We start from the raw sequence: 20675 nt of genomic DNA on the forward strand, positions 1-20675 counted from the left end.
CAAAGTAAATACTTTATGACATCTGAATGACGTTGGCCAATAAAATATAATTATACATGGAAAAGTCAATAATAACTGGAATAATGACTGTCATACAGCTAATTGTCACACAGGCTATATCTTTGTAGGCTAACTTTAAGGTCAAACTCTTAATAGCAGTGGTTTTATGTTGGTTTCAATCACTTTAGAACTGTTTTAAATTCATTTTTTTTAATGAATTCTGTACCTACAACCCCAATTCCAGAAAAGTGAAATGCCATAAAATCAAGAATACGTCATCTGTTCATTCTTATTAACCTTTATTTAACTGACTAAAGTACAAGGAAAAAATTCCAATGTTTTCAGTAGCCAACTTTTAATTTTATTTTGTAAATACAACCAAATTTTGATTTTCATGGTTGTAACATACTCTAGCTCTGGGACAGAGGCAAAATAAACAGTTCACAGTAAAGAGGTGAAATGGAATAGGTGAGGATATCATGTTTGGGTATAAAAGAAGCATTTAAGTATTTGCAAGTGAAATTGGATGTCTCATCACTTTGTGCTGTGAAAGAAAAATTCATTTTACTCATCTATGTGCTTATGGAATATTGTGTAAGGGTCTGTTTTATTTAAACCTGCTCTAAGAATGACATAAGAGAAGGGTGTATTAGGGCCCTAAATATAAAGATTTGAATCTTGGGAGTATGACGTAGCAGAATGTATTTGTCTGACTCTTACTATGTGTGGAAAGTTACCGTTTAGGAGATGTAACCTTGAAGGCTAGGGAAGAGATATAAATTGGAGTGAGCCCTCCCTTCTGGGTCGCACTCTGCAGTAACCTGTGTTTCTGTATGACTGTCTGACCTTCTTTGCAAAGAATAAAATTATAAAAGACATTTGACTGAGTTTGTCTCTTACTTTGGTGAGAGTCGGTTTTATTTTGCCACAACAGTGGCAAATTTCATGACAAAAGTGTCAAACAAATCAAAAATCCCATCATCACAGACAACTGAGCATCTGAATTTTTTTATCAAGCCAGATTGGACAACAATTTTGCTTGCAAAACTTGAAGTATTAGTATCTTCAATTCCCAAATAATTAAACATTGTAATTAAAAGAAAAGTTGATGTGGCAAAGTGTTAAACATGCCTCTGTCCCAACTTTTTTGGAGTGTGTTGAAAATCAAAATTTGGTTATATTTACAAAATAAAATTCAAAGTTGGCCACTAAAAACACTGGAAAATTTCTCTTTGTTAAAGGTTAAAGAGAATGAACAGATAACATATTCATGATTATATGGCACTTCACCAAACGTCCCAACTTTTCTGAAATTAAGTATCATATTTGTGTGTAAGTGAACACAATGAAAACAGTATTCATTTAGACAGAAGTCAATAGGTTTTGAACTGATAGGCTGAAATGTGTTTAGGTTAGGACAGGTTGTCACATTTTTATTGGACAAGCAATTGTTGAATGTTTAGTGTTGTTGGTTGGATTTTATGATGTTGTATTTTTTATTGTATAATTGTGTCATAATTGTTACAATTCTGTTAAAAAAATTATATCTCTTTTATCAAAAGGTATTGTGACAACTTACCCCATATAGTAAACAACTTGTCCCGCATGTGTCTTCAGTGAAGAGTATCTTTTTTTTATCCTGGGCAACTGTTTTGGTTACCAAGACTTTAGGTATTTGACATAAATAGGAGAAGTATTCACTGAAGTGAAAAATATGACAACTAGCCTTCGTCTTGTTAAAACTGCTCCCGACTCCATAATTGGTCTGCATGAATGTTGCAGTTGAGCCGCTGTACTACTGGAGTCAATCTGTACTGCCACTCCTCCGCGGGAGCGCGCGTATTATGGCACACGCACACACGCACTGACTGGAGAGTCGGGCGCACTCGCTCCTGCCAGGAAGTTGTTGGTATTCGGGAAATAACAAAGAGAGGAAAACAGGTACATTAAACGCATCGAAACTACACGAGGGGGATCCTTGTAACGTGTACGGGATCCGGGTATGAGCTGGAGTACTATTAACTAATGGAGGACTAATCGATGGAGGCGGACAGAAGTTTTGGGCTCGTCCGGGTCCTGCTGCTGCTGTTGGGTATTACAGCCACTACAGGGAGAGAAGGTGGGTCATCTCCACACATTCCCACACTGTTCCCAAATTCCCGTATTATACTATTACACACTACGTTAATGTAAAGTTACGGAGCAGATAGAGAGTTAAACACGAACAAACAGCAGCGGGATACATTCTTGTGGAGAAACTGTGCTACTCAAGCGGTTGACACCCCATTTACACTGCTAAAGTCGCGACGCGACCGGCGCGGGGCCCACTGCGTTTTCAAGCGACTGTTCGAGTCCAAGATTTGGAGCGTTTAGTTTTGCCGCGTCGCTTCCTTTGGATTTTGAAAATTCGAAAGTTCTTTTAGTAGAATGCAACTGTAACATTTAAACCTGTATTCAAGTACCTAACTTAGACTAATATATAAAGTGAGTAAGTTCAGAAAATCCCGTCGGGGTGTTTTTTTCTCACACTGTTGGCGCATTAGTCGTAGGTGAAGTATGTCACACAAACTTGATTTGCAACTTCTGCATAACAATAGCGCTGAAACCTGACAGCCCAGAGTTCAGGAGTTTAATGGAGTTTAACTCCTGATATGTTAGTATCAAACCAATACACCAAAAAAGAACGCCAGTTTTTGAATTTAATATTGATGACACCAAAGTGTGAACCAAAATATAATACAACCACAACTGTAACAATATGCAGTCATACAAAAAACAATTAACTGGGTCATGATCTCTGAAAAACAACATGGTGATAACTATGATGCACATGTTATTATTCACGTTATTAATTTAAAAATAGTTCATAATACAATAGCAATTATTTTGGTCATGACGACAACAACAACATAATGATAGTGATGATGATGATGATAATAAGGCCGTTTCAGATATGTACTGAGTAATAACCATTTACACTGGAATATAAGTGAAAGAATTACATGGTGCTACCATAGTACATAAAACATGTTATTACTTTAGTACCATGTCCAAACACCACAGTGGTACCACAGTAATAATAGTGTGTTATTATTATATAACATTTGTGACCCTGGACCACAAAACCAGTCTTATTTAGCATGGGTACATTTGTAGCAATAGCCAAAAATACATTGTACTGTAATAAAACTGTCCATTTTTCTTTTATGCCATGAAGATATTTTGTAAATTTCCTACTGTAAATATTAAACTTAATTTCTGATTAGTAATATCCATTGCTAAGAACTTCATTTGGACAGCTTTAAAAGCGATTTTCTCAATATTTTGAGAAAAAAATCAATCAAGTTTCAGCCAAATATTGTCCTATCCTAACAAACCATACATTAATAGAAAGCTTATTTATTGATTTATATTTGTACTTGATGATGTATAAATCTTATTTAAGCTTATTTATTAATTTATATTTATACTTGATGATGTATAAATCTCATGTACGAAAAATTTACCCCTATGACTGGTTTTGTGGTCAAGGGTCACATTTGATATTCACAAATAATTTACTCACCCCCTTGTCATCCAAGATGTTCATGTCTTTCTGTCTTCAGTTGTCAAGAAATTATGGTTTTTGAGGAAAGCATTTCAGGATTTTTCTCCATATAATGGACTTCATTGGTCCCCCGATTTTGAACTTCCAAAATGTAGTTTAAATGCAGCTTCCAAGGGCTCTAAATGATTCCAGCCTAGGAAGAAGGGTGTTATCTAGCGAAACGATTTGTTTTTTTTTTTTCGGAAAATAAAGTTTTTTATACTTTTTAAGCACAAAAGCTTGTGTATCACAGGCTCTGGGATGCGCGTTCACTACGCTACGCACTACTGAATCACGTCGAAAGGTCATAGGAACGTAGGCGAAACTACAGTCCCAGCGTTTACAAAGTGAAAGCGCAAAGACTAAGAAAGTGCAAGTCAAACGCTGTTTACAAACAAAAAGGAACAACAATGTCCACCTCTCAAGTTGTAGGAGAAAATAAGATGGAGTTTTTCGCCATACTCAGTACACAGACGATGAACTTACACGTGATTCATAGTAGTGATGGGAAGTTCGGATCATTTTACCGACTCGGACCTTTGAGTCTCGTTCAGCAAAATGAACGAATCTTTTTTCAAGTCATTTCGTTCATTTTAGCAAAATATAATTAAAATGTTATGTGTTACTTCCCTAACACATCTACTGCTTACACAAACGTTGATCACACTAACAAGACAAAACTATAATGCTATAAGAAACAGAAAAGATTAATTCATTGTTTACCTGGGTCTTTAGTCTATGATTAGCTCACCTCACCTCTTATCTGACAAGTTTTCGGGTTTGAGTCGTTCGTTCATCCCATGACAGCCCAATAAGATGAACGAACAACTCAAAAACCTGAAGACTAGAAACAGGTGAAATAATTCCAGTACAGAACCTAATAGGACGTTGCGCATATGTGACTGAACGAATCACTCCCCGAGATGACTCGTTCTTCTCGAGTCACATTAAAGATTTGTTCAAAATGAAAGAATAATTTTTTGTTTCACTAGATAAGACCCTTCTTCCTCAGCTGGGATCATTTAGAGCCATTTGAAGCTGATTTTAAACTGCATTTTGAAAGTTCAAAATCGGGGCACCAATGAAGTCCATTATATGGAGAAAAATCCTGAAATGCTTTCCTCAGAAACATCCTGACAAGGGAGTGAGTAAATTATTTGTAAATTGTTGTTCTGGAAGTGGAGTTCTCCTTTCAGTCCTTTCCTATCAGTTTGCAAAACAGTTTATTTAGCAGAGTAAACAGAGATGTACAAAAATCATGTATAAAACCAAAATGCTGGTTTAAGCTTTGTATTTTTCATTCTCTGCATAACACAAAATGTCACGTTCAGATTTACACATTGAATTTCATTTCATTCTTTTCTGTGCACTTATTTGAAGAAAGAACTCATTTTCTTAGAAAATCAAACACTTCTTCCTGTTCGCTGAATGTAGTTATTCCAAAGGTCATTTGTTTTAAAGTTCTGAGTAACTGTGTCAGTGTATGATTACACACGTAGCAAAACGACTTTGTGTCTGTGTGTGAGTGTCTGATGTTTTGATGTTCTGTAAATATTTTCAGCAAAAAAATCTGTTGTCTACAGCATTCTTCATGTGCTCAGATTGTCAACAGCCTGGAGAAGTATTCAGTCTTGTTGACAAGCTGAGCCCATAAACAAAGGAATTTAGACATTTGCATAGGACATTGTTGGCATGGGACCTTATATAATGTGACTGCCGCTACCATTCTCATAACTAAACTAACTAAGATCAGTCCCTGTCCAGGTTTATAAATCTGACTCTGCATATGCATAAGTGTCTGTTTTGCATCCAGTTAGTCTTTACATTGTTGATCTCGGTGGGCTTGTCCCGGTTATCAGTTGGTGCGGGTGTGCAAAGCTCTCTTAGATATGCTTTACATGTTTCATTGTTGAGTGTTTCAGAGCCAGTAATGGTGGCTTTTAGCAATGCTGTTAGCTGAAAGTGTCACTACACTTTTGGTGGTTGTCAGTCTCACATGCTGTATGGACATTTAGTATTAAAGTAGAGGCCCATTCACACCAAGAACAACAACTATAACTATAAAGTTTTAATAATCATTCTAATTCTTTTAGAACAGAGACATTCAAACCACAATTACAGTAGGAGTGGGAATGTTTCGGTACTTCACAATTCAATTCAAATCGATTGTTGGGGTCACGATTCGATTAAAAATCGATTCACGATTTTTTGATTGTTAATCATCATTCATGTTTTTTCATCAGATTTTTTGTGCACAGTGTACATCAAATGCACCAGTATTCTGATACAAAAACACACCAGTCTATAGTATTGGTAGTTCTGACTGTGTTTCCTATTAACTATTAACTACCTAAAAAATCTAAAATATTTTACACTTCCCATTAGGAATGTTTCCGAATACCCTGTTATAATAAATACAATATAATCTGCAAATCATTTGCCGTCATCCTATCAGTAAAGTTTTACACTACCAGTCAAAAGTTTTTGAACAGTAAGATGTTTTATGTTTTTTAAAAACTAATTCTGCTCACCAAGCTTGCATTTATTTGATCCAAAGTACAGCAAAATATTTTTTTTATTATTATATATTATTTAAGTATATTTTACTATTTAAAATAACCATTTTCTATTTGAATATATTTTACAATGTAATTTATTCCTGTAATTTCAAAGCTGAATTTTTAGCATCATTATTACAGTCACACAATCCTTCAGAAATCATTCTAATATTCTGATTTGCTGTTCAAAAACCATTTGTTAATATTATTATTATGCTGAAAACAGCTGAGTAGAATTTTTGTGATCTTTTGTAAAATTATAAATGTTAACATTTTAATATTGATAATAATAATAATAATAATAATAAATGTTTCTTGAACAGCAAATTAACATATTAGAATGATTTCTGAAGGATCATGTGACACTAAAAACTGGAGTAATGATGCTAAAAATGTAGCTTTTATCACAGGAATAAATTACATTTTTACTATTTACATTTTCACTAAACAGATTCACTATTCGGGCACATTCCTGCTTCCCATAATAACAGAAGATCAATAATTAATAAAATATTTTTCTGAACACTTACCCTCATCAAAAATAGGACAGGATGTATTTGTTTTTCCTCCTCTATTGCTGGTGCTGTTTTGTTCCAACAATCATATTATTATTATTATTATTATTATATTAACTAGAAAATCAATTTTTGAAATTTGTGAATCGTTATTAGAACCAGACGGAAATATCCTTTGCATATGTTTTGATGAAACACAAGTGTGCAGTGTTGAACTTTTCTGTTGGGTTTTGTTAAGAGTTGCAATCATTTTTAGAATGTTGGCTCACAATTAACATGATGAAAGTAGAAACTTTCAAGGGATGAAATTATTTTTAAAAAAGACAACACAAATTAAAATGAGATAAAATATTAATCATAATATTTTTTTATTATAGTTTGATCCCTCAACAACTATTTTTTCTTTGAAAAATTTGTGTTCTTATGTTCTTGGAAAACCAGGGTATATGAGAAAGCCTTGTTTTAAAAGTGTTATCTCTTCATGTAAAATTATTTTTATACATTTTTATAATGAATATCTATTTTACTAGTTACACTCATAAAAATAAAAGCTCTTTATTGGCATCGATGGTTCCATGAAGAACCTAGAACATCCATGGAACCTCTCAAATGCAGAAAAGTTTATAGTTTATAGTGGTTGTTTATAGTGGACAAAGGTTCTTTACATTTTTTAAATGTTCTTCAAAATGGTTCTTTTAAAAACTGTTCACTGAAAGTTTCTTTGGGGAACCAAAAATGGTTCTTCTATGGTATCACTGTAAAAATTGTGAGTAAAATATAAATCCTGAATGAAAAGTCATGGTGCCTGCAAATATTTTTGTGAACAATGGGGGCCCTTGGAGACAGAAAAGTTGAGAATCAATAGTATGGCAAGCATGGTTCACTGAGTACACAAAGAAGAAACATTTTATATGCTATTGATTTTCTTCAGTAGTTTGTCTTGTGATTTTTGCAGAGGCAACACTGTGCTTTCATAAACTTACAGAAACAGTTTTTTCATGCACATATATTTTGTCTTAGGTTGGACAGTAAAATTGTTTTTGTCTACCGTGGAACAGAAAAAAAGATGTTTAGCAGAATGTTCATGCTGCTCTTTACAATACAATGAAATAGAACGGTGAATACAGGCTGTTAAGCTAAAAAAAAAAGCCAAAAAACATGAAAGTGTCATAAAACTAACTAGTTCATCTGATTTGTGTCTTACAATCCAAATCTGGAGATCCAGACATTATGACAAGATGCTCAAAATTAGCCTGCTGTGTAATGAAACAACAAAAGACATACAGCCATTGTGGCATTGCTTTTAAGGAGACACAAATGTACATATATCAGGGGCATTTCCTTCTAGGAGGCAAGGGAAGCAGTCTCTCCTCAAAATATTGGATGAGAAAAAAAATTGTGGTACAAAGTAAACAACTCATACTTAAATATAACCACTTTGCTACGTCAAAATAATATTTAAAATGGCATGAAATCTGTGGGAGTTTCTAGTGAGTAATCAGCTTGGTGAAATTTAAAGTAAATCTCCATGTCTGAGACCAATAGTTACCAAGCTTTGATGACTGATGATCTGAAAAAATAAAAAATAGTTAAAAGTTAACTATTAAAAAAAAATAGCTGAACATATGGTCACATATACAGTATACTGTCTGAATTGTTACTGCCTTAAGTTACTATTTTGGAATAAATGTAAAATGCTTAAAAACACTAACCTGATGAGATTAATACTTGCCTTTAATAAATAGAATAGTGATCAATGTAAAAATATAAAATACTGTAGAATTATTTTTTTCTCTTCTGATAGTGTAAGTAATGTTTATTTTACCAAGAAAATGTGACTGGGACATGGATGTGGTGAACGGATTTGATTTTCATCTTTCCTCCAAAGAAAATAAAAAGCCATCTATTTGTGTCATAGTGTTTTTTCCAATACATTTGAATTGTGGCTGTTACCTATAAATACAGATCAAATTAGGGCTGTAGCTATAGCTATCGATTATTTTAGTAATTGAGTATTCTGCCGATTATTCCATCGATTAATCGAGTACTCAGATAAGAAGTAATTTTCTTTATTAAAGAGCAATACTAAATATATAAGAGAATAAGACAGGTCTCTTAAAATAACTATTTTGTTTCCTTTCAGAAAAATTGCATACATTAATAACCATGAAAACTAAACCCATTTAATGCATTACATTCAAAATGCAAATACAAATATATCAATAAAAAACCATTATATATAATAAAAATACAAAAATCAATTTCACATTACTTTAGAAAAAGGTTAACATTACAGCCTAAAACAAAGGCATAAGTCCAGAAATTGAGGCATTTAGATGTTTAATTCAGCTTAGAGGGACATGAATGCATTTAACTTGCAGTTACAAATGCATAAATAATATTTTGTTATTTTAAACAAAACCTTAAATACTGATATTTGCATGTATTTTTAAAATGAAGATACTTTAAATGTGCAATCAAAACCGTTAGTAGGTGGCAGTAAGTCACTGTTAAGTAAGTTGTCATTGCGATTGAACTGAATCATTTAACAAGTTAAATTTGCCTCAATGATTTTTTGCATTCAAGTTACTCGAGGAATCGTTTCAGCCCTAGATCAAATACAAAATTAGCTGTAAATAAAGTACAACATCTCTATTAGAATATAATTTTCTGTCCACAATCACAGTAGATTTTTGATGTATTTACATTCACAGCTTTGGGTCACTATGGTCTCTATACCCTTAAATATAGCCCAAATAATAAATACTACAAATCTTTTTCGATTTTAAAAAGCCTGAGCATTAAAGCGGCAGATGGCATAACTGCAGCAACCGCATAGAATTAAAAGAATGTTATTTTCTGTTGATGTGGACACTAGCATAGTTATCATTACAGTTATGATGTGAACAGGCCTTAAAGGATAGTTCCCAAAAATGAAAATAATCTCATGATTTACTCACCCTCAAGCCATCCTAGGTGTATATGACTTTCTTTCAGACAAATACAATCAGAGTTAATACAATCAGAGCACTTTTTATGATAGATGCACTTTATTTGCTTCAAAATCTTGACCACTATTCACTGCCATTATAAAGCTTGGAAAAGTCAGGACATTTTTTAATATACCTCTGATTGTATTAATCTGAAAGTAGAAAGTCATATACAGCTAGGATGGCTTGAGAGTGAGTATATCATGGGCTAATTTTCATTATTGGGTGAACTATCCCTTTAACAGTAAGGGTACTTTTAAGGGGACACAAACAGTGTTGCACAATAACCATAAAATACAGAAATCAGCATGTAATGTTCTTGGTGTCAAAGACTTTTTCCCAGTAAATTAAAACAAATTCTCATTTTTTAACAATTACAACTGTTCCCTATAAATACTGATCAAATACAAAATAATGCATAAAAACCTCATTAAAATATAATTTTATGTCTTTGATCACAGTACATTTTTGATGTACTTACATTCACAGCTTCATGTGACTGTACTGTCTGTAGAAGCTCTAAACCCATAACTAGATAAATATTGAACGTTACAAAAATCCCTTTTCCAAAGGGTTTCACTGTGCAAACTGAACAGCTAAAGCGTCACCTCTATCTAAACCCTATAAGAAAAAATCTAGATAATCAAGTCAAATCAAGCAGTAAACAGTGGTGTAACTGTGGCTGTTATTGTGTTTGTTTACCTGCAGGAAGGTTTCTGTTTGTTTAGTATGTGCAAGGTGGTTCTCTTGTCAGGAATGCTTGCATGCATTAGTCTAGCATATGCATGCATTCATCCATCAGTATTTTGGTATGCGTGCAGCAGTGTGTCACAACGGAGCAATACACGCTTCACAAACACAGAGACACAAGGTCTGGTCCAAATCCTGTTCTTCCTGTCGGTTGAGTAATTCTTGTTTGTTGTTTGACTGTGTGCAAGAGAGCAAGAATAGAATATGCACTGATATGTTTTGTAAAAAGCTGAGAATGAAGATGAGAATGATGAGAATGGTCTGTTTTTCCATACAATGCACTGTATTTGTGACTAACACCATTTTGTTTATGCCCTTGATTCACAATTGAATTCAAAATCATTACATGCACTTAAATGTTCCCTTTAGTTGAGTGTTTTTGTCACTGCTGTGTTAGTTTTATCGATTTTAATACACTGGCTAGTCCATTGAGCAGCATTTGAGGTCAATGACCAAAGGACACAAGCTACGTTATAACACCCCTTGGAGACCCTGTTCCTGTAGCCGCTGAAAATGGATCATAAGGGATGTGTTTGGGACAAGCTTTGCTGTTTCTCTTATTATAGCCGAGGTCAGAAGCTGGCAGACAGCAGTTGATCTTTGGTCGCTGTAAACGTTTAGCTTGTGCTCTGTTGTTTGTATTGTTGTTGTCTGCGAGATCAGTCTCCGTGGCAGCAGCGGTTAACAGAAGTTGGCAGCTGAAATCCTATTGAAAGTACACGCTAGCGAACTACACACTTCACTTCCTGTTTGGCCACACACCAAGAGTAGGTGTGGTGAATTTGCTCACTGCACAGGTAAAGAGCACTGATTTATATTCAATCTCTCTCCCGTGCTGTTGTCCTAGAGACCGAGAGCAGCTCTTGTGCCTTGTGACACAAGTTTCCAATGACACAAGGAATGTGTCTACACTAGTGTGAAGGCGATGGTCTCTTGTTTTGCTACTACATACATAGGGCTCTATGAAATACTTTTTATTTTTGCTTCACATGGACTCATCTGAATCTATGTCAGTTTAATGTCCTTTTAGAAACGCTACATGTGCCAACCATCTTCCCAAACTTGAAATGATGTCAGCAAAAGAGAGGTACTTGCAGTTTCCCACCAAAATAAAAGCTTGATGGTTTAATGTTTGAAAATAATAGTTCACTCAAAAATGAAAATTCTGTCATTAATCAATAATCACCCTCATGTTGTTCCAAACTCGTAAGACCTTCGTTCATCTTCGGAACACAAATTAAGATATTTTTAATAAAACCTGAGAGCTTTCTGATCCTGCATAGGCAGCAATGCAACTGACACATTTAAGACCCAGAAAGGTAGTAAGGACATCATTAAAATAGTCCATATGACGTAAGTGGTTCAACCGTAATGTTATGAAGCTATGAGAATACTTTTTTTTGCAAAGGATGACTAATTAATGGCAGAATTTTCATTTTTGTGTGAAATAACCCTTTAAGTCTGCCATAAATATTATTACTATAATTTTACAGTTGTAAAAAATAATTTTATTTTTTTCCCAAATTCTGTGACTTAATGGTTTAATTGAATTTTAATTATCAAAAAGCTTGCCGAATGCTGGTCCCAATGAAATCCATTTTAATTTTTTCCAAATTCTGTTTTATTTATGTATTTTTATTTTATTTTATTTTTTCAAATTCCATTTTTTCCATTTAAAATTTTCTAGACTCTGTTTTAATGGTTAAAATAAATGGTTAAATCTGATTCATAATGAAGCATGTCTAATTCATTGAAATCATGAAAGTTAGAATATTAAACAGCAATTTATTAAAAGTTTAATAAAGATTACATTTTAAAGGAGAAGTCCACTTCCAGAACAAAAATTTACAGGTGATGTACTCACCCCCTTGTCATCCAAAATGTTCATGTCTTTCTTTCTTCAGCCGTAAAGAAATTATGTTTTTGAGGGAAACATTTCAGCATTTTTCTCCATATAATGGACTGATATGGTGCCATGATTTTGAACTTGCAAAATGCAGTTTAAATGTGGCTTCAAATGATCCCAAATGTGGTTAGAAACGATCCAAGCCAAGGAAGAAGGGTCTTATCTAGCAAAAAGATCGGTTAAATACTTTTTTTAATCTCAAACGCTCGTCTTGTCTCGTTCTCCCTGAACTCTGTGTATTGTAGCTCAAGACAGTTAGGGTATGTCGAAAAACTCCAATCGTATTTTCTCTCTCAACTTCAAAAATCATTTCAAAATCATTTTACATTGCTGCAGAAGTACCGACCCAGTCTTTGCAAAGTGAACATGCAAAGAAGATCAAACACCCTTAACAAAAAAGCTAAAACAGCAATATAAGACGATTTCGAATTTGAGGGAGAACATGAAATGGGAATTTTTCGACATACCCTAATTGTCATGAACCGGAAAAAAACAGTTCAGGCAGAGTAAGACAAGACGAGCGTTTGACATTAAAAAGTATATAATGGTATTATTTTTATGAAAATAACCAATTGTTTCGCTAGATAAGTCCCTTCTTCCTCGGCTGGGATCGTTTACAGCCGCATTTAGGATCTTTTGAAGACGCATTTAAACTACATTTTGGAAGTTCAAAATTGGGGCACCATATCAGTCCATTATATGGAGAAAAATACTGAAATGTTTCCCTCAAAAACATAATTTCTTTACAGCTAAAGAAAGAAAGACATGAACATCTTGGATGACAATGTCACGAGTTGTGTGCGGAGAAAGACGAGGAGGAGCGAGGAGGTCCAATGCATAGAGTTTTATTAAATATAATCCACAGGGAGACAGTAACGGACAGGAAACAGCAGGGAACCAGCAAACACAACGTAACTTGACGGAGAAACATACAAACTGACTGATATGACGTTTACCGAATGACGTACAAGAACCGACGATCTAAACGTGGACACAACCAAACTGAAATACACTGACTAATCAGGGGAGGACAGGTGCAAACAATCAAACAGTGACGTAATGAATTGAAAACGGAACAGGAAGTCCAAATAAGGGCATACATAGGGGAAAAAAACACAACACAGTCCAAAAGGTCTGACAGACAAGGAAGTGGAAGTGGACTTCTCCTTTAAGACCCTATGAAATATGTAAAGCATCTTTAACTAATTAGTTTTATAATATATATATATATATATATATATATATATATTTTATATATATATATATATATATATATATATATATATATATATTTTTTTTTTTTTTTTTTTTTTTTTGGTAATTATTCCATTAAAGATAATATTTCCATACCTTCATTCACACAGACATGCAGAACATACAGGATTCATATTTAAATGGTTTATTTGCAGCTACATGTTCACAGACAATAGTCCATGTCATGTTTTGATTTAAGTGTACTGACCAAGTTTTGATGTATCCAAACAAAATTTGGCAAATTCCATGACATTCCGCGTTATACAGAAAATTCCATTTTTATGACAGGATTCCATGATTCCGTCCGTGTTTTTCGGATTGAGTAAATCATAGGGCACTACAATTCATGAATCTTTAATCAATTTTACAATAATAGCGTCCTATAACATGTTTTAGTTTTTAAGCAATGCTATGCTGTGTGTTTTAATTGGTTTGGTTTATTATTTAATACAAATTATTAATCAGTTGTAGTGTAGTGAAGACTCTAGAAGACTAGTTATCAGTATTTGTATCTGACAATAGTGTTTATGAAATCAAAATCTTGAAATGCTTGTGAAGTGACTCTCAGAGCAGCTGTAGAGTATTGATTCATGTTTTGACGTTCTCATAGTGAGACTGAAAACACCACAAGCGTCACACATGCTTAAGTATCTGTAGTACATGAAACTTCACTACTCATTCACTCAAAAACACTGAACAAACAGACATATTTATTTATTTATTTATTTATTTATTTATTGTGGTTTAATACTCACAGATCCGAGTTCAGGGCCCAGTACAGCCCTGCTTTTGATTTAATTATTCAAATTTAGCCAAATTCTGTGTTACACTGCAAATTCCATTTTTATGACTGGATTCCACGATTTTGGCCATGTTTTCTGCGTCGCAGAAACCATAGGGACGTACATACATCACTTACTATGTCAGTGTGTTACTGCGGGTTTTAAAGTACAACAAAAGTAAAACAAAGGTAAACACTCTCTAAATATACGTACATTTGCACTACAAACAAAACATTTTAAATGGACTTTGATATTTTATAGGAGTACACCACATGATGTGTGTCACTGCTTGTTGATATCAGTCATACTGAAAGGTTCAGTGCGGATTTGTATATGTGTGTGTATTCTTCAAAATTTTGTTTTAGAAATACACCTAATTGGCAGTCTAAATCCTTTGTATTAGAGTCACAGTGAGAGAACAACTTCAACGCAATCTTTTCGGTTTTGTAAATAATGTTATTTTGTTTTGTTTTGTTTTTGAGTAGTTATCTTATTAGTTATAAGCTATAAGTAAGTAGTTGATTTGACCTAACTTAACTTTTTTGTATGTTGGTTATTCTTGACATCCACTGAAACACAATTTCATGGGGCATGCAGATAAATAAAGACTGCTGCCACTGTTTATCAGACATGCAGCACCAATAAATCAACCAAATATCAAGCATTTAATTGGCCTGGGTAATATATTGATTTAGACAGCAAGAAAAAACTATTAAGCAAAAGTCAGAGGAACATAGAGCGAGTGTGTGTGTGTGTGTGTGTGTGTGTGTGTGTAAACCTGTTGGTTTGGATTTCTGTGGCAATACGTTGTGGTGTAAAACAACTGCACTTCAGCCAGAGTTAAAAACTGATTATGTAGAAACAGAAGTGCAATGAAAGAGAAAGAGCAAGGGGCCACAGAGACGTGGACTGATAGATTTGTTTTCTATTCAAGACCACCATTCGCCCCTCACACTCTCAAGCACACAGACGAGGGAATGTTAGGATGATGAAAGAGGAGCAACGGAACTTGGAAAGGAAGTGTAAACTGGAGAAAAAAAAACAGTGACTTATTATTCAGTCCCATCAGCATGCATACATATGTCACTTCTGTTAGTGCACAAAAACAGCTCTTTCAAAAATGTGTCAACACATTAAAGGATTAAACATTTAATCACCCTTAATTGCAAGTTTGTGTCATCGAAGCTCTCTAAATCTAACAATGACTTATATTTTGAATCTGTGAAATAGTTTGTACTGATTCATGAATTATGTACAGGAAAACCTGGAATAAACTGACTTTAAATATCAAAAAAAATAAAAACTAGACAATTATAGAGAGAAGTTTACATTCCAGTACGGTCAAATGTTACCTCGCAGTTTACAGTGCACTGATTTGCAGGAAATCATCTGTGAATGAGGGCCACGAGTTGCCAAATATCTCCACACACACGCACAAATCTCAGTACAGTGCTGCACATGCACACACTCTGTCATGACATGGATGCTCAGAGTGAGTGCCAAACACATCTATTTACAGTATCCTGCACAAAGTAGCAGTGTGATAAAGTGAAGACAGGAGGACAGTGGTCAGGACTGTTTAAATCATATCTGTGTGTGCTTTAAGTGATATATTCTGCTATAAGTTAAATGAATACATTTGAATTGATATGAATACAGACTTTATAGGCAGCACACTGAGTTTACACATTCATATGTGTAGAACATAAGAAGGTTTTTTGTGTGGAGGATAGTTCAGATAAGTGATCCTAACATACTGAATAAAACTACATGAAGATGATTTCATTGCAGTTTTTGTCTGCAATTTTACTTTGCACATCTCCGTCATTTTCTGTCTCTCTCATGTCTCTCATGTCTCAGCCTGCTTTTTCATTAAAAGGTGTGCCATCAATGCTGGTTTTCGGCAGAGATGAGTACTGTTTTTCCACTTTGATGGGCATCGTCTTAGTATATTACTTCAAAATAACAAAATATGTCATCGCAAAACAAGCAGGAAAAAAGGCATTGCATGCTCATTTTTAACTCATGATTGTATAACAATTTATATAGTTGGCAGCAGTTTTGGGAACAGTTTCATTTTTTAAAGTAATGCATTACAATATAGCGTTACTCTCTAAAAAAGCTAACTAATTACATTAGTTATTTTTCATGTAAAGTGATGTGTTACGTTACTTTTGCGTTATTTTTTAAATCTGGGCAGGGCTTTCTTGTTTGTTTTTACTAAAAGTTCTATTTTTGGCAAAAATAAAAGCCCTTTTACACCAAAAGGCTTAGGCTGAAGGAAAAGTAAATTCATGTCTGTAGAGTAGAGTGCAGAACAAGAAAGTTCAACCCCCTTCAGCAAAAAAAAAGAGCAAATGTTAATTTATCTTGAGTAATTTTTGCTTATTAGTATGGTTGAATTGCATCATTTAAGGTCAGGAGCAAAGACACTGGTTAATAAAATGGGATTAAATGCAAAGAATATTTGTATTATTAAACATATTTAATTATTTCAGTTTTGCATCATATTCTGAGTTGCATTTCAATGTTATTATTCATTTTGAGGAATACTGGTACTGTTTTTTTGTTTTGTTTTGGGTTTTTTTTGTGAGTGAGATGAGTAAATGCATATTCACATTTAGTCTAGAACTAAAGTAACATCTTACTCCCAGTTTCTCTCAATATGGGGACAGGAGAGCTTTCAATCAATACATGGAGAAAAAAAATAACTGACAATACTTAATTGAAAAAGTAACTTTTTGTAAATTAAAAAGTAAAGCATTACTTAATTAGTTAAAAAGTTAAAAAAAGTAATCTGATTAAGTAGCTTGCATTACTTGTAAATTGTTACCCCCTACACTGATCACCAGTGGCGATCTCAGCAAAAATATCACTTGCAAATTAATATTTTTGGTCGCAAGTACAACTGTTTTAGTTTCAGTCTGGAGCCCTAAGCATAGATGACACACACAATCTGTAACTGCAAAATTCCACAGAAAAGCCATGTAGATTTCCGTAGCATTCAAACGACTGTTATTTACAACATTTTGCAAGTGGTACCCACTGCTACAGAAAACATGTATACACATCATGGAATTTTAAAATTGTTACATGGAAAAGTAACATAACCATTTCTGTTGTAAATATGATTTATTTTTATCATGGAAGTAATTTATCAATGTTTATGAAAAATCTTCACATTCCCTGATTTAAAGAAATTAATTCATTTCAACATAATCTCATGACAGTTTGTAACTTATTCAATGTTTTTGCAAATTCTTTTTAGGATTAAATTAATTTGTAAAAATGTATCTACAGATTCTTCCATACAAATCACATCATACAAATTTTTATGAAAAAGCAGTTTTTTGTAAGATCAGGTTGGTTTATTTGTCTATAATAACTCTATTTGGACGGTAATTGTTTCTTATGTGGACATCTGTAAAAGTAATTTTACATAGCATTTCGGTGATAAAACTCATGGATTCAGATGGCGATTTATTCACAGAGAAGAAGCTGTGATCCTACGAACCTGGGAACGTGCTGCTTACATGGCCAGTCACATGATTGTCTGCTAAAAATTCTAGTAAAATAAATTTTATTAACAAATTTATTCTTATTAATGTGTAAAATCTAAATGTATTGAAAATGACTTATTATTACTTATTATTATGCATATTATAGCATATTATATATATAATACTATTTACTTGTCCATTATTTAAATCTCCTGTTTAAAAATAGGAAAATAGACACACTATAGTTGTATATAATTATACGCGATTATACGCTATATATTTATAAATAACTGTATAAAATACACTTTGCTGCTGTCATAAAGACCAATTTCGAATGTTTATGTGCTTTTCTTCTCTTTCTGCTCCCACTCAATTATTAAATGATACTTTCCAGCATTTTAATAAATAAATATGCATGCAAATTACAACGAAGTACAACATTTACCATACTGTGTTCGGCAGTTGTCAAAAAGGATTTAAACACTGAATTTTATTTTGATTTTTTCTTGTAAGCTCAGAGATGTGGAAGATAAAATAAACCCATATAAAGTTTTACAGCCCTGCTGATATGTACATCTTTGTTTTATATTTTTCAGTATGTCTCGGGACCGATATGAAGTTGGCTTTACCCTCCAGTCTGGAAAATCATTATGAAATGCTCAGGCTGCTGTACACGGGCTGCCAGGTGGTTCATGGTAACCTGGAGATCACACACTTGCAGGGAAGTCCAGATCTCTCCTTCCTGCAGGTACGGGACTGTTGTGTGTTTGTGTGTGTCTCTATAGTGCATATACAGAGCATATTTCTGAATGTCTGCTATACTCTTTTATAGCGATGCTTTAAATTGCACAGGCATAATAATTTTATAAAAGCTCAAAGGGTAGTGCATTACAGGAATGACCCATTTTAACATGCTACTTTAAGTAAAACTTAATAAAAAGTTCTTAGACAACTGATATGAAGAATAGAATTGTTATTTTTACATTATAAGCCACTCACTTGTAATGTGTCTGAAATGTCAATCAAATTATGAAAATGAAACAATGTGTTCATCTTTTGTTTGTCTGTAGGGGATTGTGGAGGTTCAGGGCTATGTGCTGATAGCTCACGTCTCAGTGCGTTCGGTTCCTCTGGACAATCTGCGAATCATTCGAGGCAGTCAGCTTTATAACTCCAGCTACGCTCTCGCTGTACATAACAACATTCATCACAGTCAGACAGGACTCGGCCTGAGAGAACTACGCCTTAGGAGTCTTACAGGTAAGAAGATCTACTTTGTAGATTTAAGTGTTTTTAAAAAGTCAAAATTTGGATGGTGACCAGTCTGTTCAGGGGATGCCGTTAATATAAGTTTAAATTCTCTCTGTAAGTGCATTTTATAATTTTATAAGTCATGGAAATTTCAATTGTGGATATACATTTTTATGCATCAGCTCTAAAACATTTCATGCTCTTTGTGAGTACTTATGTACTGAGTAAATCCATCTCAAATGATACCATCAGACTGTCTGTTGAGAGTAATTGCTGGTGTGATTCATTGGGTGGCAAATGTTACTAGCTAATAGCTATTTCCTATACACACAAAGTGGCCTTTCTCCAGGGGTCTTTGAATGTATTTAGTTACTAGATGTTTTTTGTCTTTGAGCCTAGTTTCTCCTAAGGTTTTTTTTCTCCATTTCTGTCACCAATGGAGTTTTGGTTCCTTTCCATTGTCGCCTCTGGCTTGCTTAGTTGGAGACACTTAATTTCCAACAATATTGTCGACTTGATTGCACAGATTCTAGTTGAACTAAGCTAGACGACGTCAATGAAACAATGATGAACTGACTTTAACTGGAAATTGTGTTTACTATTGTCCTTTTGCATTATCAACACACTATTTTCCTGTTTAGTACTGTAAAGCCGCTTTTACACAGTCTGTATTGTAAAAGCACTATATAAATAAAGGTGACATGACCTGTCTTATTAAAACATTTGTACAAAAGTATAAGTGCAGTAAGGATAGTTGAATGAATGAAATCAATAAATGCATTGCACTGATTGTTACTTAACAATCCTCTGTTATCTCTACAAAATGATTTTTAAAAAAAAATGCCTTATCCACCCTAGTGAAAAATGAAATCAATGTATTTTAAAAACATTTTAATATATTTATTGTTCACTAGGGAAGTCTAGAGCATGTTAGAGTAAATATGCCTAGTTCTTTCATGAAACTCTAAATGGCACAGGCTGGTGGGTGTTAACGTAACTGATGATATTCACAGCCTTATACGACTTGGCACAAGCTGATTGGTGCATGTCGCGTACACAGCCAACGAGTTTGCACCTTTACCTTTAAATGGCTGGTTAGCATTCACTGAGCCTTTCGGTTCCTCTGGAAAACCCTTCACCTTCCCCAGCTCCACCTGTATAGATCTGCTACAGGTGCTACAGTTATGTCTTAAATACTCACAGCTCACATCAGCTTATGCTTTTGCTGCTCAGCAGCAGCAATAATCTACAACAGCAGCAGCAATTCAGCAGTGTAGCAGATCTATTCTGCCAAGACCAAATACATTAACAAAGTTATATCCATTACCATGCTAAAATCTTCAGAGAGTTGTCATGGAAGAAATGTTAATAGACTTGAACTATACTCAGTATAAAGTGCATTTTAAATGTATTACTTTTTACTAGGGCAGTCAGTAATGACTAAAAGTCATGAAAAAGACATGGAAATTCATTGGTCAGAAAGTTTGGAGCCCTGATTTAGTCATTTGTTCAAGGGTCTCAGGGTCATGGAAAATTCAGAAATATAAAGGAATTTTAAAATTGTGATTTCTAGGCCTGAAAGT

The 20675-nt window shown here is 33.9% G+C and overlaps 1 protein-coding gene across 1 annotated transcript in view; it reads left to right on the forward strand.

Moving 5' to 3' along the window:
• The first annotated feature begins 1865 nt into the window (after positions 1-1865).
• erbb2 (erb-b2 receptor tyrosine kinase 2) overlaps positions 1866-20675 on the forward strand; it is a 40299-nt gene continuing 21489 nt past the window's right edge. Inside the window, exons 1-3 of the mRNA XM_051123642.1 lie at positions 1866-2119; positions 18438-18589; positions 18912-19101. Coding sequence (XP_050979599.1) covers positions 2041-2119; positions 18438-18589; positions 18912-19101 — 421 coding nt within the window. The 5' untranslated portion in view covers positions 1866-2040. The remainder of the gene's footprint in view (positions 2120-18437; positions 18590-18911; positions 19102-20675) is intronic.

The sequence above is a fragment of the Labeo rohita genome, chromosome 12 (assembly GCF_022985175.1).
Source record: "Labeo rohita strain BAU-BD-2019 chromosome 12, IGBB_LRoh.1.0, whole genome shotgun sequence".
NCBI lineage: Eukaryota > Metazoa > Chordata > Actinopteri > Cypriniformes > Cyprinidae > Labeo > Labeo rohita.